Source organism: Mobula birostris, chromosome 13, assembly GCF_030028105.1.
Source record: "Mobula birostris isolate sMobBir1 chromosome 13, sMobBir1.hap1, whole genome shotgun sequence".
NCBI lineage: Eukaryota > Metazoa > Chordata > Chondrichthyes > Myliobatiformes > Myliobatidae > Mobula > Mobula birostris.
In genome coordinates, this window is record NC_092382.1 from 64,423,474 (window position 1) to 64,444,336 (window position 20,863).

Consider the following 20,863-nt stretch of genomic DNA (forward strand, 5'->3'; position numbering starts at 1 on the left):
AGTGGGGGGAAGCGTTTCCCTAGCCAAAGTTGGGATCCCCGGCATACGTGGCGTAAATGGAAGCAAACCTGTCAAAAAACTCGGGACCGTCCTCGTCTTTCCGAGGTTTACAATTCAATACTCTGATGAGATCCATTGGTTGGGACAAGGCCCTTCTCAGGGTGTCTCCAATGCGTTGGATCTGGTCCGGGCCCTGGGGGAAAGCGGCACTAAAAGCCGCCCAATCTGCATGGCCCCCTTGGGCCTAACGCCATTTCTCCTGTTCCACAGGATTAAGGGCCATGTAACAGAGGCAATAAAGGTCCTGGGGAGCAGCCTGATAGATTCGGATTACGCGTAGTAGGTGATCTATGAACCCTTCGGGATCGGTCTTTTTGTCGGGGTCCCCTTGCATTATCATGGCCATTTCCCGAGGCTTCCAAGGAGTGTATACCTCAATAGTTGGTCCCTGATTATGCTGGCCTGCCTGGGGATTAGGCACAGTCCTAAATGGGAACTGTCAGGTCAACGGAGGCCAGTCATTCTCGGAATCATGATCAAAATTAGAGTTGGGGTCTGGATCATCAGGGTCCTGGGGATCTAGGGTGGGACCATGGCCCAACAGTCCGTCAGTTGGGCGTGCCACCGCGTTGCGCTTCGGCCGGGGCTTTGGGACTGGAAGCTGTGTGGTCCGCCAGTGAGTTCGGGTAGCAATATAGTCCGAAAATTGTGGGTTATCTGATCCGCCATCAGTAATAGTCCTGGGAAGTACGGAGGATGCCAGGACAGGGGCCGTCACGGGGGCTGATGTGGGGGTAGGAGAATAAGGGGTGGTTTCGAGACCTGACCTGAAGGATTTGGTAAACCGGGTGGGGGAGGGAGTGGGATTCCTGCAGGGGGCTGAAGGAACTGTTACATCCTCATTGTCGGTTTCTTCGACGGTGTCAAATGAAATCTGCAGTCATGACATATCCAAAGGTGCATCTTTCCCGGTTGATTTAATTTGTTGTTTATCAAATAATTCACATAAGGCCTTTAAAACCACATATGGTCGGACCTGGCCCTGATCATCGGTAATAGGGATGTTTCGTTTTTTGGCATTTTCTTCCCAGGATGTCTGTCTGGAACGCTCATTTAATCTGTCCGCTACTTTTACCCACATTGTAATCAAATCTTTCCATTATTGAGAGCAATTTTGCTTCTAGACTTCAGTCTCTGTTTTTTTACATTTGTCCAGGTCTCAAGTTCCCCCCAACGGCTAATTTCCACCCCCACCACCACCACCCCCACCACCAATCTTTTATTTAAGCGCGCACTAAGACGTCTTAGGTTCTTTTCTAGCTCCGAATTTTCCTTACACATCTTTCCGAGTTGGGTGGTAATGTCCCCCTTATCCAAAGTCTGACCCATGTTTATCACTTTACTCCCAAATCCACTTCAAGGTCCTGACCTTCGCGTGGGAGATTTCCCCTCTTGAAAACCGGTCTAAGGCTGGATGCAGTTTCAGTGAAATATCACCCGTCCCTCCCCGAATCTTTTACTGCAGTACTCGTGTGCGAGGCGACCCCAACTCAGTCAGTCGTAGAAAAGCGAGATTTCCACTAGTTCACAAGTGTACCTAAAACGTTGCTGCAGCATCCGGATGGACTGCAGGGGAGAGCCACTTCCCCTGTGTTTGGCCAAACGTCTGCTCTGCCCTGTGCTGATCAATTTAATCTACACGCCCCGTCCCCTCCTACGCCAATTAGAATGGTTACCAGCTTCAAAATGTAATAGGTTATTGCCACTAACCCGCTGACCAATTTGCTGTAACACACTCAAAGAAAAATGTAATAGGTCACTACCAATGATCCGCTGCCCAATTTATTAGCACCGGCAGGCTTTAATACTCATAATACTTCATCGGGGATTGTAACCCCTCATTGAGGTCCCGGACCTCCAAAACAAATCCTGCGTGTCGGCCCCTGGTCTCGGAGTCCCGGACTCCCTGTTTCTCAGACACTATTTCACTACGTGTCGGCCCCTGGTCTCGGAGTCTCGGACTCCCTGTTTCTCAGACACTATTTCACTGCGTGTCGGCCCCGGGTCTCGGAGTCCCGACTCCCTGTTTCTCAGACACTATTTCACTGCGTGTCGGCCCCCGGCCTCGGAGTCCCGGACTCCCCGTTTCTCAGACACTATTTCACTGCGTGTCGGCCCCCGGCCTCGGAGTCCCCGACTCCCCGTTTCTCAGACACTATTTCACTGCATGTCGGCCCCTGGTCTCGGAGTCCCGGACTCCCTGTTTCTCAGACACTATTTCACTACGTGTCGACCCCTGGTCTCGGAGTCTCGGACTCCCTGTTTCTCAGACACTATTTCACTGCGTGTCGGCCCCTGGTCTCGGAGTCCCGACTCCCTGTTTCTCAGACACTATTTCACTGCGTGTCGGCCCCCGGCCTCGGAGTCCCGGACTCCCCGTTTCTCAGACACTATTTCACTGCGTGTCGGCCCCCGGCCTCGGAGTCCCCGACTCCCCGTTTCTCAGACACTATTTCACTGCGTGTCGGCCCCTGGTCTCGGAGTCCCCGACTCCCTGTTTCTCAGACACTATTTCACTGCGTGTCGGCCCCTGGTCTCGGAGTTCCCGACTCCCCGTTTCTCAGACACTATTTCACTGCGTGTCGGCCCCTGGTCTCGGAGTCCCGACTCCCTGTTTCTCAGACACTATTTCACTGCGTGTCGGCCCCTGGTCTCGGAGTCCCGGACTCCCTGTTTCTCAGACACTATTTCACTGCGTGTTGGCCCCTGGTCTCGGAGTCCCGGACTCCCCATTTCTCAGACACTATTTCACTGCGTGTCGGCCCCTGGTCTCGGAGTTCCCGACTCCCCGTTTCTCAGACACTATTTCACTGCGTGTCGGCCCCTGGTCTCGGAGTCCCTGTTTCTCAGACACTATTTCACTGCGTGTCGGTCCCTGGTCTCGGAGTTCCCGACTCCCTGTTTCTCAGACACTATTTCTCATACAGAAATCCGTCAACGTTAAAACCACTTCCCCTCGTGGCCTCTACCGACTGTGGTCCGTGGAGTCCGCTGAGCAGCTCAGCAGGAACCCTGAGGGGAACAAGCAGCCAAAGGAGACCGTGAGAGGACCGGGGGAAAGTCACCCCGTGGGCCCGTCCGTCTCAGCGGCGTCCAGTGGATCGCTAGTTCACTAACACCAGGGCCGCTGGAGGCTCCCGTTGGGACTCCTGGCTGGCTCGCCAAGTTGTCCTTATCAATTCACCATTCACTCAGAGACCACGATCAATTCTTTATTCAACCTGATCCGAGCAGAGGTAACCACCATACGCTTCTACAGCGTCTGGCAGTCAGCTCTGCCCAGCACGAGTACAAGGTTACATTTATATCCAAAAGAAAGGTTTCAGTTAGCAGCTGTTTCCCCTGTCCACGCTTATGATGGTTTAGTGGTCAGCAATTTCATCAGGGTCACAACAGCTTCAGGTGCAGAGGTACAGGTCAGTCAGCGCTTCTGTTCTGAGAGATGAGCATGCAGTTGCAACACCCTAACCGTGCCCGGTTCTGTTGTCTAGTTCCCGCCCCTGCTATATTTTCCAGATCACATACACCATTTAACCCTTCCTATCCCGTACTCCAACCCCCTTTTTCACTTACACAAAGAAGGTTGAAAAGTTTGTCTGGACTGAGCCTTGTCAGGATGCATTTGATCGATTGAAAGTTATTATTTGAGATTAGGCCAATCAATGTAGGGTCGTCAGTGAATTTAATTAGCAGATTGGAGCTGTGGGTGGCTACACAAGTCATGGGTGCACAGAGAGTAAAGGAGGGGGCCAAGGAGACAACCCTGTGGGGTATGTGTGCTGAGGGTCAGAGAGACAGAGGTGAGGGGGCCCACTCTTACCACCTGCCGGCAATCTGACAGGAAGTCCAGGATCCAGCTACACAAGGCAGGGTGAGGGCCGAGGTCTCTGAGCTTCTTGTCGATACTTTACGCCTTCATATGGCTACTGCTCTGTCCATGACTGCAAGGAACTGCAGAGAACTTTGGTCTCACATGGGAACATCAGAGAAACAAGCCTCCCCTCCATGGACTCTTCCTACACTTCCCCTGCGTCGGAAAAGCAGGCCATGTACTCAAAGATCCTCACAACCCGGACGTTCTTGCTGCAAACCCGCTCCCCCATCGGGGAAGAGATACAAAAGCCTTAAAGCGCGAACCACCAGGCTCAAGGACGGCTTCCTGTCTGCGGTTATAAGCCAAATGAATGATAAAATGGGCTCGACCTCACAATGTAAATCAACGTGACCCTGTACCATATGTCTATCTGCACTGCACTTTCTCTGCAGCCATAATACTTTGTTACACTTATTGTTTTGTCGTATATCAGATCAATGTACTGTAGTAATGTATTGATCTGTGTGGATGGTACGTCAGGCAAGAATTTCACTGTACGTGATGATAATAAACAAATTCCCCATTTTAATTGTGTGGAAATATTAGACAAACTGAGCTTCTGCTTTGGAGCCACAGAAGGAAACTTAACTGTTGTCATTTCTGAGGAATGCAGATAAATGGAAAAGGCTTCAATCTCGCTTTACGATCTGCGGTGACTGGGATCAGGTGACGGGTGGAGGGTCTCCCACCTGAACAGGTGACTCTGCTCCTCACCCCTCAGACGCTGCCTGACACATCCGCCGCATTTCCCACATTATTGCATAGTTACATATCCCTCCATATCTTCCCTGTCCCTTTCCCTCCACCTCCAGGTCACAGAGTTACGGGCTCGATTCCCATCCCGATCAAACACACTTTTCAGACACAAACTGGAAATGTGCAGGTTTCATTTAAATCAGTCTGTGTTTATAAACACTAATTTCTATTCACATTCCTCCGGCCTCACTGGACAGGAACACTGAAACACCAAGTGATAAACAGCAGGAGGTGGCCATTCAGCCCCTCTAACCATCAACAAGATGGCGGCTGCTCTCCCATCTCAGCCACATGTTTCTGCCAGATCCTCATTTCCTCGATCCCTCCGGTCTCCACACATCTGCCGGCCTCTGTTTTATGTGAGGACGATCACTGAGTCTTCACCGCCCTCTGTGGTGGGGATTTACAGACATTAACCACCTTCGGAGTGGAGACATTTCCCCTCATCTCAGTCCCGGACAGTCCACCCCCTTTTTCAGAGATTGGGATCCCTGGTTCAACCGGTAATGATGTTGTGCATTTCAATGTGTTCACTTCTCAGTCCTCGATTCTCTAAATGAAAGGGTTATCGCATTTGATCTTTCTTCATATGATGACCCACCACTCCAGGGATCAGTCTGGTGAATCTTCATTGCACTCTCTATAACAAATACTCTCTAACCTCTCTGTTAACCCTCTATGGAATTAATTTCCATCTTCTGCAGCCCCGTGTTGCCCCAACCACTCACCTCCCATCCCTGTCACTATTTCCACCTTCCCACCTCCCCCTCACCTGGACCCACCTCTCACTCCCCAGCTCTTGCCCCATCCCCACCCCTCACCTCTTTTCTCGGACTATTTCCCGTCCACTCTCAGTCCAGAGGGAGGGTCTCGGCCCGAAATGTTGACGGTCCATTTCCCTCCACAGATGCTGCCCGACCCACTGAGTTCCTCCGGCAGTTTGTTCTTTGGTCTGTATAACCCGTGTTAGTGTGGGGAGCGGGATTTTACACCATATTCCCGGTACAGTCTCAACAAAACACAAATAATTGTCACTTTGCCCGGACCATTGGCCCCGCTTGCAGGGCAACAGTCTGCCGGTGTTTGCCCCCGATGTGGTGAATCGCCACCACCGTGGGCTCAGACATTTCCACAGATGAGCCCCTCCTGTCCCCACCGGGACAAACATCCTGTCCGCCCCCTCTCTCACCGTCTTCATCCTCTCCCTCCCCGGGGAACCGGCATCAAACCGACGGGCCGAGCGGTCTCCTCCTACCTCTCAGCGATACATCAGACTCCGGCCGCAGGAGACGCTTCACAAACGCCCCAACTTCCCTCGGAGGGAAATGGAAATAAATCAGAAAGCGGACATTTACTTTGGGATTTGCTCCGCTTTGAAGGTGATTTCGAGCTTGTGCGGCAGACGGGTCAGCGAGGGTTACGCCCTCTCGGCTGGTCCGCCTCCGCTATTGGTTATAACCCGTGATTGACATCGCTGTGCACCAGTGGGATTTAGGCAGCTTCTGAAACCTTTGTTGACAGCGGTGGAGGGGCGGGGGGAGGAAGAGGCTGGTCACGTGATTAGCAGACTAGTCGTTAAACCGATAAAGCTCGAGCTCACCAGCGCGTGGGTGACGTAAGACACCGCGCACGTGAGGGCAGATCCCGGTGTGTGACGTTAGGCGCGTGGGTGCCCCTGTGTGACGTCACCTGTGGGGGATCGCTCGTATTTAAAAACACCTGAATGGACGTTTCTTATGATTTCAGCTGGACAACAACATTAATCACGGGTTTCATCACTGAATCCAGTGTTGTGAGATGTAACGTCCCTGTTATGTGTCCGGCTGTGCCGTGTTGTTGGTGGAGTGGGCAGCGTGGTGTTTGTCTCGATTCGGGTCACAACACCAGAATTGCCAGCGGGGTCCACACACAGTGTATTAGTGACCAGAAAACCTCCCGTCCCTGCAGTCTCTGTCTCCTGGTAAACTCAACACCCTGACAATGTGGACCATAGACACCCCTTCCTCTCAGAGTCAGGGAATCATTCAGACAGCTGATCAAAGAGAGGAATTATATTTATTGGTCATTAAAGTCCACCCAGATTCGTTTAGACGGATTTGATGTGGAGTTCGGGGGTCACAGTGAAAGGGCGGCAAGGCTAAACTCTCTCCCTTGACCAAACAGTCTTTCCAGCTGAGGCAGCAATTCACAATTTACTTCCTCTGACCTTTCATACCTCTCACCTGCTTTTCACTTCTCCCTGGGTCTTCTCCTCCATCCCTTTCTCCTATTCTCTAATCTCCTCTGCTACTAGATTTCTTTTCCCTCCTGCTCTTGAGGTTTCCCACCGACCTGGCTTCAACTATCATCTTCGAGCGAGCCTTTTCCTCAGCCGCCCTGTTTTTATTCAGATATTTCCCCTCTTCTTTCTCAGTCCTGAAGAAGGATCTCAACCGGAAACGTCGACTCTTTTTGATAGATGCTACCTGACCTGCTGGGTACCTTCAGCATTTTGAGAATTGTTTTGGATTTCCAGCATCTGCAGACTTCCTCGGGTTTGTGATTCACTTCTTAGTCGTCACTTCGGCCACCGCAGACTCTGCGGAGACCTCTGACAACCGGCGGCGATGTGCAGACCTCCAGCTACCAGTGGTGCTGCGGAGACCTCCGAGCTTCCTGCTGGATGCAGGCGCAGTGCCGACCCCAGGTGTCGCCGTGGTTCTCCGGCGAGAAAGGGGCTGATGTCGGGTTCGTGTAAATCGGGGGCCGGTTGCAGTGGAAAATCATCAGTACCGAGCTCTGTCGAACGACTGGAGGCTTCGCCCTCTCCGGTATCGTAGAACCATAGAACATTACAACACAGAAACAAGCCATTTGGCCCTTCTTGGCTGTGCCGAAACATTTTTCTGCCTAATCCCATTAACCCGCACCTGGACCACCTCTCACCCATGTACCTGTCCAAGTTTTTCTTAAATGTTAAAAGTGAGCCCGCATTTACCACTTCATCCGGCAGCTCATTCCAAACTCCCACCACTCTCTGTGTGAAGAACCTCCCCCTCCCATATTCCCTTTAAACTTTTCCCCCTTCATCCTTAACCCACGTCCTCTGTTTTTTTTTTCTCCCCTAGCCTCAGTGGAAAAAGCCTGCTTGTATTCACTCTATCTATACCCATCATAATTTTATATACCTCTATTAAATCTCCACTCTTTCTTCTACGCTCCAGGGAATAATGTCCTAACCCTTTCTCTGTAACCGAGTTTCTCAAGTCCCGGCAACATCCTTGTAAACCTTCTCTGCACTCTTTCAACCTTATTAATAGCCTTGATATTAATAATTTGGTGACCAAAACTGAACACAATACTCCAGATTCGACCTCACCAATGCGTTATGCAACCCCACCATAACATTCCAACTCTTATACTCAATACTTTGATTTATAAAGGCCGATGTACCAAAAGCTGCTTTACGACCCTATCTACCTGTGTCGTCAGTTTTAGGGAATTTTGTATCTGTATTCCCAGATCCCTCTGTTCTACTGCACTCCTCAGTACCCTACCATTTACCTTGTATGTTCTACCTTGGTTTGTCCTTCCAACGTGCAATACCTCACACTGGTCTGTATTAAACTCCATCTGCCATTTTTCAGCCCATTTTTCCAGCTGGTCCAAGTCCTTCTGCACGTTCTGAAAAACCCTCCTCACTGTCTACTACACCTCCAATCTTTGTATCGTCGGCAAATTTGCTGATCCAATTTACCAAATTACCATCCAGATCATTGATATAGATGACAAATAACAATGGACCCAGCACTGATCCCTGTGGCACACCACTAGTCACAAGCCTCCACTCAGAGAAGCAATTCTCTACTACCACTCTCTGGCTTTTTCCATTGACCCAATGTCTAATCCAATTTACTACCTCTCCATGTATAGCTAGGAACTGGATCTTCCTAACTAACCTCCCATGCGGGACCTCGTCAAAGGCCTTACTGAAGTCCATGCAGACAACATCCACTGCCTTCCCTCAATCCACTTTCCTGGTAACCTCCTCAAAAAACTCTAATAGATTGGTCAAACATGACCTACCATGCACAAAGCCATGTTGACTCTCCCTAATAAGTCCCTATCTATCCAAATACTTGTAGATCCTGTCTCTTAGTACTACTTCAAATAATTTACCTACTACCGACGTCAAACTTACCAGCCAATAATTTCCCAGATTACTTTTAGATCCTTTTTAAACAACAGAACAACGTGAGCTATCCTCCAATCCTCCAGCACCTCACCCATAGATATCGAAATTTTAAATATATCTGCCAGATCCCCTGTAATTTCAACACTAGTCTCCTTCAAGTTCCGAGGGAATACCCTGCCAGGTCCTGGGGATTTATTGACTCCAATTTGCCTCAAGATAGCAAGCAGCTCCACCTCTTCAATCTGTATAGTTTCCATGACCTCATTACTTGTTTGCCTTATTTCCATAGATTCCATGCCAGTTTCCTTCTTAAATACAGACACAAAAAAACCATTTAAGATCTCCCCCATTTTTTTTGGTTCCATACATAGCCAACCACTCTGATCTTCAAGAGGACCAATTTTATCCCTTATAATCCTTTTGCTCTTAATATACCTGTAAAAGCTCTTTGGATTATCCTTCACCTTGACTGCCAAAGCAACCTCATGTCTTCTTTTAGCCCTCCTGATTTCTTACTTAAGTATTTTTTTTGCACTTTTAATACTTCTCAAGCATCTTATTCGCTCCCTGTTTCCGATACATGTCATATATCTCCATCTTCATCTTTATCAGAGTTCCAATATCCCTTGAGAACCAAGGTTCCTTATTCTTATGCACTTTACCTTTAATCTTGACAGGAACATACAAACTCTGCACTCTCAAAATTTCACCTTTGAAGGCCTCCCACTTACCAATACAGGAACAACCTGTCCCAATCCACACTTTTTAGATCCTTTCTCATTTCTTCAAATTTGGCCTTATTCCAGTTTAGAACCTCAACCCGAGGACCAGATCTACTTTTATCCATGATCAAGTTGAAACTAATGGTGTTATGATCACTGGAACCGAAGTGTTCCCCTACACACACTTCCGTCACCTGTCCTAACTCGTTTCCTAATAGGAGATCTAATATTGCATCCTCTCTAGTTGGTAGCTCTATATATTGATTCAGGAAACTTTCCTGAACACATTTTACAAACTCTAACCATCTAGACCTTAAACAGCATGGGAGACCCCTATATTAAGCTGCTAGCCAAAGCAAGATTTACATAAGGATAGATGACTGAGTGAATCCCTTCCTACATTCACAGCAGGTGAACATCCTCTCCCCAGTGTGAACTCAGTGATGCACATTTGGTTGATTTGGCTGAGAGAATCTCTTCCCAATGTCTCAGCAGGTGATTGGCCTCTCTCCAGTGTGAACTGACTGGTGTCTCTGTAGTTGAGATGACCAAGTGAATCCCTTCCCACAGACTGAGCAGGTGAACGGCCTCTCCCCAGTGTGAATTCGCTGATGTACCTTCAGATTAGATGACACAGTGAATCCCTTCCCACAGTCCAAGCAGGTGAACGGCCGCTCCCTGGTGTGAACTCGCTGGTGTGTCATCAGGGTGGATAGCCAAGTGAACCCCTTCCCACACACTGAGCAGGTGAACGGCCTCTCCCCAGTGTGAACCCGCTGATGTTCCTTCAGTTTAGATGACCGAGTAAATCCCTTCCCACAGTCTGAGCAGGTGAACGGGCTCTCCCCAGTGTGAACTGTCTTGTGTACCAGCAGGTCAGATAACCGAGTGAATCCCTTCCCACAGTCTGAGCAGGTGAACAGTCTCTCTCCAGTGTGAACTGACTTGTGTACCAGTAGGTCAGATGACTGAGTGAATCTCTGCCCACAGTCTGAGCAGGTGAACGGCCTTTCACCGGAGTGAACTCGCTGATGTACCTTCAGTTGAGATGACGAAGTGAATCCCTTCCGACAGACTGAGCAGGTGAACGGCCTCTCCCCAGTGTGAACTCTCTGATGTACCTTAAGATCAGATGATGAAGTGAACCCTTTCCCACAGTCTGAGCAGGTGAACGGTCTCTCCCCAGTGTGAACTCGCTGATGTACCTTCAGTTGGGATGAGCAAGTGAACCCCTTCCCACAGACTGAGCAGGTGAACGGCCTCTCCCCAGTGTGAACTCTCTGATGTACCTTCAGTTGAGATGACGCAGTGAATCCCTTCCCACAGTCTGAGCAGGTGAACGGCCGCTCCCCAGTGTGAACTGACTGGTGTCTCAAGAGGTGGGATGACCGAGTGAATCCCTTCCCGCAGTCTGAGCAGGTAAAGGGCCTCTCTCCAGTGTGAACTCTCTGATGTACCTTCAGTTGAGATGACCAAGTGAATCCCTTCCCACAGTCTGAGCAGGTGAACGGCCGCTCCCTAGTGTGAACTCGGTGATGTACCTTCAGTTGAGATGAACAAGTGAATCCCCTCCCACAGTCCGAGCAGGTGAATGGCCGCTCCAAGGTGTGAACTTGCTGGTGTGCCATTAGGGTCGATGACTGAGTGAATCCTGTCCCACATTCTGAGCAGATGAATGGCCTCTCACCAGTGTGAATTCGCTGATGTACCTTTAGTTTAGATGAGCAAGTGAATCCCTTCCCACAGTCTGAACAGTTGAATAGCTTCTCCCCAGTGTGAACTGACTTGTGTACCAGTAGTTCGGATGACTGAGTGAATCCCTTCCCGCAGTCTGAGCAGGTGAACGGCCGCTCCCCGGTGTGAATTCGCTGGTGAGCCATTAAGTCAGATGATCATGTGAATCCTTTCCCAGAAGTTCAGCTGATGACCAGCCTCTGCCCAGTGTGAACTGACTGGTGTGTCCACAGGTGGGAAAACCAACTGAATCCCTTCTCACCCACAGAACTGGTGAATGGCCTTGCCCAGTGTGAACTTGCTGATGTACCTTCAGTTGAAATGACCGACTGAATCCATTCCCACTGTCTGAGCAGGGGAATGGCCTCTCCCCGTGTAAAATGATGGGCGTGTCAGTCGGTCAGATGATCGAGTGAATCCCTCCCCACAGTCTGAGCAGGAAGGATGTTCGAGTGAATCCCTTGCTCCACTTCTTAATTATTTGGACAGAGACAGCAAAACTGGTGTGTTGTGTTCGAGATTCCCGTAGACAAATTCCTTGTCATTTTTAACCTGTAAAAAGATTTACAAAATCCATCAATGGATGTACGACAACGTTTCAGATGAGATCACTTTAGTTGCCGAGGTGTGATCTGACATCACACTGTTACAGTGAAGTTCAACCCAAGTTGGAGAGAGAAATTATTTTCTAACTGGGCACAGTGCTGGTATCTGGAATGACCATCAAATTCTCTGATGCTCTTCCTGTCTGTATAAGAATGGGGCATTTCTGCCATCTCCAATCTGTGACCTGGCTCAGTTTGACTCTCTCCATTGGTATTATTCCCTGTTCCCACTGAGCTGCATGGGCTCCTGGCCCCACAGTAACTGAAACACTCTCACACAAATAGCTGGCAGTGCATTCCACACCCAGCACTCTCTGTGCAAAAAACTTAGCCTGACATCCCCTTGGTATTTATTTCCAGCACCTTAAAACTATGCCCCCTCGTGTTAGCCATTTCAGCCTTTGGAAAAAAAAACCTATGGCTGTCCACACGATCAATGCCCCTCATCATCTTGTATACCTGAAAAAGGCTCTAAACATAAACAAGGAAATTATACATCGCTTTGAGGATTTGTTGGAAGTATTCAAAATTATGAGGGTATAGATAGGGTAAATGCAAGCAGCTTTTTCCACCAAAGTTGGGTGGGATGACAACCAGACGTCATGGGTACGTGGGGAAGGTGAAAATTTAATGGGAACATGTGGAAAATCTCTTTACTGAAATGGTCGTGAGAGTGTGGAATGAGATGCCAACACAAGTGGTGAATATGTGCTCAGTTTCACCATTTAACAGAAGTTCGGATGGGAGCCTGGATGGTAGGGGTATGGAGGGCAATCGTCCTGGTGCAGGTAGTTGCATTAGACAGCTTAAATGTTTTTTCAGCATTGACTAGATTGGCCAAATAGCCTGTTTCTGTACTGAACTACTCCATGTTTCTGTGACAGAGAAGCTGGCCAAACTTGTTTGGAAGGGAAAAGGTAGGAGTGACAATGGAGCAGCAATGGCTGGAGTTTCTGGGAGCAATTCGGGAGCAAAGTGATCGATACATCCCAAAGAAGTGGAAGCATTGGAAAGACAGGAGGACACAACCGTGGCTGAAATGAGAAGCCAAAGCCAACATAAGAAGCCAAAGAGAGGGCAAATAATGAGCAAAAACTATTGAGAAGCTTTTAGAAACCAACAGAAGACGACTAAAAAAAAAAGTCAGATGAGCTCTGGGGTGGAATTATGATATTGGAGTCATTAATGAGTCTTAGTAGCACCCAACAGTGTGAGGCATTTAGAGGAACAAAATATCCAGGGCCTCAATTTCTCTTGAAAACCACAGTTCCCTGCACCAGTTGCCTTTCCACTTTTATTTTGACAGGCACATACAAACTCTACACCCTCGAAACTTCACTTCTGAAGGCCTCTCACTTACCAAGTACTCCTTTGCCAGAAAACGGCCAGTCCCAAACCACACTTCTCAGATCCTTTCTGATACCATCAAAATTGACCTTTCTCATATTTAGAATCTCAACCCATTGTCCAGACCTCTCTTTTCTCATATTTACTTTGAATCTCATGGCATTATGATCACTAATTCCTGTTTTTACTCCCATATAAATCCTATTTGTGACAGATGTCACTTTGAGGTGGCTTCTTTGACTTATATGTTCTGATCTCGCCCCTCTTGGAAAAATTCTGGAAAGATATTTTTGATATTATTTTAACAGTTTTGCGTTTTGATTTACAACTCCATCCAATTACGGCAAGTTTTGGTTTGCCAATGACGGAACATAGATCTTCATCCTCTTCAGCTTGTCGGATAATCCCACTTGTTACATTAATGGCCAGAAGATCCATTTTATTAAATTGGAAACAAACCAACCTCCCCCTCTACATTTCAATGGTTTTCCCAAACTATATCATGTTTAAATTTAGAAAAAATCAGAAGTGTCACGATTCGAAGAAGGAGTCTGAGAGTCTGAGTGGGAGTGCCGAGAAAGACATTTTTGAAATTTTCGTTATTTTTTTTTCTCCAACGGCATTCTGAGAGGCGGGACTGCGCAGGCGTGTGACGTCGGGCAGTGCAGCGCGGCAGATTTAAAAGGGCAGACATCCTGCTTCGGGTTTGATTCGAAGAAGGAGTCTGAGAGTCTGAGTGGGAGTGCCGAGAAAGACATTTTTGAAATTTTCGTTATTTTTTTTTCTCCAACGGCGTTCTGAGAGGCGGGACTGCGCAGGCGTGTGACGTCGGGCTGTGCAGCGCGGCAGATTTAAAAGGAACAGAGCCTCATAGAGTGGGCAGCGGAGTTTGCGGGCGGCGGAGTGAGCCGGGAGCAGAGTGAAGACTTAAGGGCTTCGGCTCAACAGGCTTCGGCGGAAACAGGCGAGGCGAGGGAGGTTTGGCATCCATTTTCTGTTGTTATTTGAGGAGAGGGGCAGTATGAGTGTGAGGGCAGTTTGCTGTTCTCGGTGTCGGATGTGGGAGGCCCTGGAGTCTACAAGCCTCCTGGAGGTCTACATCTGCGCCAAGTGTATCGAGATGCAGCTCCTAAGGGACCGCGTTACGGAACTGGAGCTGCAGCTCGATGACCTTCGTCTGGTCAGGGAGAGTGAGGAGGTGATAGAGAGGAGTTGCAGGCAGGTGGTCACGCCAGGGCTATGGGAGGCAGACAAGTGGGTCACGGTTAGGAGGGGGAAGGGGAAAGGTCAGGTAATAGGGAGTACCCCGGTGGCTGTGCCCCTTAACAACAGGTACTCCTGTTTGAGTACTGTTGGGGGGGACAGCTTACCCAGGAGAAGTGACAGTGGCCGTGCCTCCAGCACAGAGCCCGGCCCTGTAGCTCAGAAGGGTAGGGCAAGGAAGAGGAGGGCAGTTGTGATAGGGGACTCGATAGTAAGGGGGTCAGATAGGCGATTCTGTGGACGCAGTCCAGAGACCCGGATGGTAGTTTGCCTCCCTGGTGCCAGGGTCCGGGATATTTCTGATCGTGTCCAAGATATCCTGAAGTGGGAGGGTGAGGAGCCAGAGGTCGTGGTACATATAGGTACCAATGACATAGGTAGGAAAAGGGATGAGGTCCTGAAAGGAGAATATAGAGAGCTAGGAAGGGAGTTGAGAAAAAGGACCGCAAAGGTAGTAATCTCGGGATTACTGCCTGTGCCACGCGACAGTGAGAGTAGGAATGCGATGAGGTGGAGGATAAATGCGTGGCTGAGGGATTGGAGCAGGGGGCAGAGATTCAAGTTTTTGGATCATTGGGACCTCTTTTGGCACAGGCGTGACCTGTACAAAAAGGACGGGTTGCACTTGAATCCTAGGGGGACCAATATCCTGGCAGGGAGATTAGCGGGGGCTACTGAGGTGACCTTAAACTAGAATGGTTGGGGGGTGGGAATCAAATTAAAGAGGCTAGGCGTGAGGAGGTTAGTTCACTACAGGGGGATGGGAACCAGTGCAGAGAGGCAGAGGGGTGTAAAGTGAGGGTAGAAACAAAAAGTACTATGGAGAAAAGTAAGAGTGGCAGGCCGACAAATCCAGGGCAAACATTAAAAAGGGCCACTTTTCAGCATAATTGTATAAGGGCAAAGAGAGTTGTAAAAGAGCGCCTGAAGGCTTTGTGTGTCAATGCAAGGAGCATTCGTAATAAGGTGGATGAATTGAAAGTGCAGATTGTTATTAATGATTATGATATAGTTGGGATCACAGAGACATGGCTCCAGGGTGACCAGGGATGGGAGCTCAACGTTCAGGGATATTCGATATTCAGGAGGGATAGACATGAAGGAAGGGGAGGTGGGGTGGCGTTGCTGGTTAAAGAAGAGATTAACACAATAGAAAGGAAGGACATAAGCCGGGAAGATGTGGAATCGATATGGGTAGACCTGCGTAACACTAAGGAGCAGAAGACGCTGGTGGGAGTTGTGTACAGGCCACCTAACAGTAGTAGTGAGGTCGGAGATGGTATTAAACAGGAAATTAGAAATGTGTGCAATAAAGGAACAGCAGTTATAATGGGTGACTTCAATCTACATGTAGATTGGGTGAACCAAATTGGTAAAGGTGCTGAGGAAGAGGATTTCTTGGAATGTATGCGGGATGGTTTTTTGAACCAACATGTCGAGCAACCGACTAGAGAGCAGGCTATTCTGGACTGGGTTTTGAGCAATGAGGAAGGGTTAATTAGCAATCTTGTCGTGAGAGGCCCCTTGGGTAAGAGTGACCATAATATGGTGGAATTCTTCATTAAGATGGAGAGTGACATAGTTAATTCAGAAACAAAGGTTCTGATCTTAAAGAGGGGTAACTTTGAAGGTATGAGACGTGAATTAGCTAAGATAGACTGGCAAATAACACTTAAAGGATTGACGGTGGATATGCAATGGCAAGCATTTAAAGGTTGCATGGAGGACTGGGAGAAATTCAGAGTTCAGCAGAGGAGGACAAAGGGCTTAATTAGGAAGGGGAAAAAAGATTATGAGAGAAAACTGGCAGGCAACATAAAAACGGACTGTAAAAGCTTTTATAGATATGTAAAAGGGAAAAGACTGGTAAAGACAAATGTAGGTCCCCTGCAGACAGAAACAGGTGAATTGATTATGGGGAGCAAGGACATGGCAGACCAATTGAATAATTACTTTGGTTCTGTCTTCACTAAGGAGGACATAAATAATCTTCCAGAAATAGTAGGGGACAGAGGGTCCAGTGAGATGGAGGAACTGAGCGAAATACATGTTAGTAGGGAAGTGGTGTTAGGTAAATTGAAGGGATTGAAGGCAGATAAATCCCCAGGGCCAGATGGTCTGCATCCCAGGGTGCTTAAGGAAGTAGCCCAAGAAATAGTGGATGCATTAGTGATAATTTTTCAAAACTCGTTAGATCCTGGACTAGTTCCTGAGGATTGGAGGGTGGCTAATGTAACTCCACTTTTTAAAAAAGGAGGGAGAGGGAAACCGGGGAATTATAGACCGGTTAGCCTAACGTCGGTGGTGGGGAAATTGCTGGAGTCAGTTATCAAGGATGTGATAACAGCACATTTGGAAAGCGGTGAAATGATCGGACAAAGTCAGCATGGATTTGTGAAAGGAAAATCATGTCTGACGAATCTCATAGAATTTTTTGAGGATGTAACTAGTAGAGTGGATAGGGGAGAACCAGTGGATGTGGTATATTTGGATTTTCAGAAGGCTTTTGACAAGGTCCCACACAGGAGATTAGTGTGCAAACTTAAAGCACACGGTATTGGGGGTAAGGTATTGGTGTGGGTGGAGAGTTGGTTAGCAGACAGGAAGCAAAGAGTGGGAATAAACGGGACCTTTTCAGAATGGCAGGCGGTGACTAGTGGGGTACCACAAGGCTCAGTGCTGGGACCCCAGTTGTTTACAATATATATTAATGACTTGGATGAGGGAATTAAATGCAGCATCTCCAAGTTTGCGGATGACACGAAGCTGGGTGGCAGTGTTAGCTGTGAGGAGGATGCTAAAAGGATGCAGGGTGACTTGGATAGGTTGGGTGAGTGGGCAAATTCATGGCAGATGCAATTTAATGTGGATAAATGTGAAGTTATCCAGTTTGGTGGCAAAAATAGGAAAACAGATTATTATCTGAATGGTGGCCGATTAGGAAAAGGGGAGGTGCAACGAGACCTGGGTGTCATTATACACCAGTCATTGAAAGTGGGCATGCAGGTACAGCAGGCGGTGAAAAAGGCGAATGGTATGCTGGCATTTATAGCGAGAGGATTTGAGTACAGGAGCAGGGAGGTACTACTGCAGTTGTACAAGGCCTTGGTGAGACCACACCTGTAGTATTGTGTGCAGTTTTGGTCCCCTAATCTGAGGAAAGACATCCTTGCCATAGAGGGAGTACAGAGAAGGTTCACCAGATTGATTCCTGGGATGGCAGGACTTTCATATGAAGAAAGACTGGATGAACTGGGCTTGTACTCGTTGGAATTTAGAAGATTGAGGGGGGATCTGATTGAAACGTATAAGATCCTAAAGGGATTGGACAGGCTAGATGCAGGAAGATTGTTCCCGATGTTGGGGAAGTCCAGAACGAGGGGTCACAGTTTGAGGATAGAGGGGAAGCCTTTTAGGACCGAGATTAGGAAAAACTTCTTCACACAGAGAGTGGTGAATCTGTGGAATTCTCTGCCACAGGAAACAGTTGAGGCCAGTTCATTGGCTATATTTAAGAGGGAGTTAGATATGGCCCTTGTGGCTACGGGGGTCAGGGGGTATGGAGGGAAGGCTGGGGCGGTGTTCTGAGTTGGATGATCAGCCATGATCATAATAAATGGCGGTGCAGGCTCGAAGGGCCGAATGGCCTACTCCTGCACCTATTTTCTATGTTTCTATGTTTGATCCTTCGGTTAAATTTGAAGAGACTTGGAAGCCATTTATTCAACATTTTCATATGATGTAGTTTGACCTTTTCTGAATCCTTTTTATTAACTTAGAATATGTGAATAGAGGAGCGTAGTTGACGACATTAATGAATGTATTCGATCTAATATATTGGTTCAACCTTGTTTTGTTCTGTTTGCTTTTTTTAGGGTTTAGCAATTAGTTCTATTTCTTTTTTTTTTGTTTTTTGGGTTTTTTTGCAATATCATTTTCTTCTCATTTCTTTTTTCTTCATGATTGACTATATCGAGAGTTTGGAAGTCTATTACACTTGGACTATTTGTAGTATTTTTTGTATATGTTTAATAACAATAAGGTAATTCCAATCTTTGTATCACTATTGTTATTATGTTTATGAACTTGAAAATTAATAAAAAGATTAAAAAAGAAAAAAGATCACTAATTTCTGTCACCAGCCCTGGGTCATTTCCTAACAGCTTATTGCACACTTCAATGTCAGGAATTCTACGTAGTGATGAAGAGCACATTTGACAAACTCTTCCCCCTTTTACAGTATGGGAGTCCCAGTCAATATATGGAAAGTTAAAATCACTTACTGAATCAACTTTTGTTTCTTGGCATGGTCTGCGATCTCTCTACAACTTTGTTCCTCTAAATCCCTCAGACTGTTGGGTGCAACCAAGTCCCAGTAATGGCTACAACATCATAATTCCCTGCCTGAGCTCATCTGGCTTTCCTACGATGCTTCCTGCATTGTGATATACACAGCTCAGCACATTCATCGCACCACACTCAATCATTTGATTGCTGACTCTATGTGAGGTCTGAACAACATCTGACTGGTGTCAAGAAAACAAACTCTCTCTGATTGTCACAAAAACAAAGGAGCTGATTGTGGATGACAGGAGGAATGGAGACAGGCTGATCCCTATTGGCATCAATGGATTTGGGGTTGAGAGGGTGAACAGCTTTAAGTTCCTCGGCATAAACATCACCAAGGATCTCACATGGTCTGTACATACCGGCTGTGTTGTGAAAAGAGCACAACAGCACCACTTTCACATCAGATGGTTGAAGAAGTTTGGGATGGGACCCCAAATCCTAAGAACTTTCTACAGGGACACAATTGAGAGCATCCTGACTGGCTGCATCACTGCCTGGTATGGGAACTGTACTTCCCTGAATCGCCGGAACCTGCAGAGAGTGGTGCAGACATCCCAGCACATTTGTAGATGTGAACTTCCCACTATTCAGGACATTTACAGAAATAGGTGTGTAAAAAGGGCCGAAAGGATATTGAGAGACTCAATTCACCACAACCAAAAACTGTTCCTGCTGCTATCATCCAGGAAACGGTACCACAGCAAAGGACAAACAGGATCCAGGATATCATCTTCCACCCGGCCATCAGACTGATTAAGTCATGCTGATACAATTGCATTTTTATGTTACATGGACTGTCCTATGTACAAACTATTTATTATAAATTACTATATTTAGATGGAGACGTAACATAAAGATTTCTACTCCTCATGTATATGAAGAATGTATGTGATAAAGTCAATTCAATTCAATTCACCCTCTCCACTACTGTCCTCGCAGTCTGGCTCCCATTCCTCCTACAACTTACTTTAACCACATCACCCTCTCCCCCCACACGAGCACAAGCAAGCCTTACCACTGGGATATTACTCCCCTCTTGTTCTGTTCCCCTAACTAACGAATCCCCTATCATGCCTCTGACTTTCCTCTGCCAGGTAATCCCCCCCAACAGCTTCTAAAGTGGTCCAACTGTTGTTGTGCAGGTTAGCAACAAGAGTACTCTGCAATGGCTATTTAAACTCATTCTCTTCCTGACTCTCACCCAGTACCCTGTGTCCTGCACCTTGGGTGTAACTCACCTCTCTTCATGTCATATCTATCAACCCCTCCAACTCCTGGATGATCAGGAATTCATCCATTTCAAGTTCCAACTCCTTAGAGTGCAGGGTTACAAGCTGCAGCTGGATGCACATCTTGTAGGTGAGGGCATCAGGGACACTGGAGGTCTCCCCACCGTCCCACCAATGTCCTCTCTAATTTGTAATGACCAGTGTGCACTTAAATCTTGTACTGTGCATTTTTTTACCCAGTGACGACATGTGTACAGTGAATTTTATATAGAGACCCTGACGAAGGGTCTCAGCCTGAAACGTCGACTGTACCTCTTCCTAGAGATGCTGCCTGGCCTGCTGTGTTCACCAGCAACTTTGATGTGTGTTGGGTAAATTTATCTGATTGTTAATTGAGCAGGAGGCTTTGTGCCCGGTAAATTACTAAGAGAACATGGGTCAATTGCAGTCGATTGACACGAGTGGGCCAGGAGCAGCCCTACATAGTTTGTGTGAGAGTTTTCCAGACAAGGAAAAGGATTTGTGAATGCTGAGTGCAGAGCTGAATAAGAAATTGGGGACAAAATGTGGCCACTGGGGGGGAGGGGGGAACCTGGGATATTACCTCATGAGAACAAGCAGTAAATTCGATATGGAAGAAGAACCGTGGAAAGAAGTGGAAATTGTTAAAAAGGGAATGGAAGGAAAAGGCAGATGTAAAGTGGAGCAGTATATTATTAGCATGTTGGGGGAATGATGCATGTGACAAA

General features: G+C 47.6%; 1 protein-coding gene across 1 annotated transcript in view; it reads right to left on the reverse strand.

Annotated features, from left to right (window-relative positions):
- Positions 1-9,963: 9,963 nt before the first annotated feature.
- LOC140207973 (uncharacterized) overlaps positions 9,964-20,863 on the reverse strand; it is a 43,530-nt gene continuing 32,630 nt past the window's right edge. Inside the window, exon 5 of the mRNA XM_072276506.1 lies at positions 9,964-10,482. Within this exon, the coding sequence (XP_072132607.1) occupies positions 10,075-10,482 (408 nt within the window). The 3' untranslated portion in view covers positions 9,964-10,074. The remainder of the gene's footprint in view (positions 10,483-20,863) is intronic.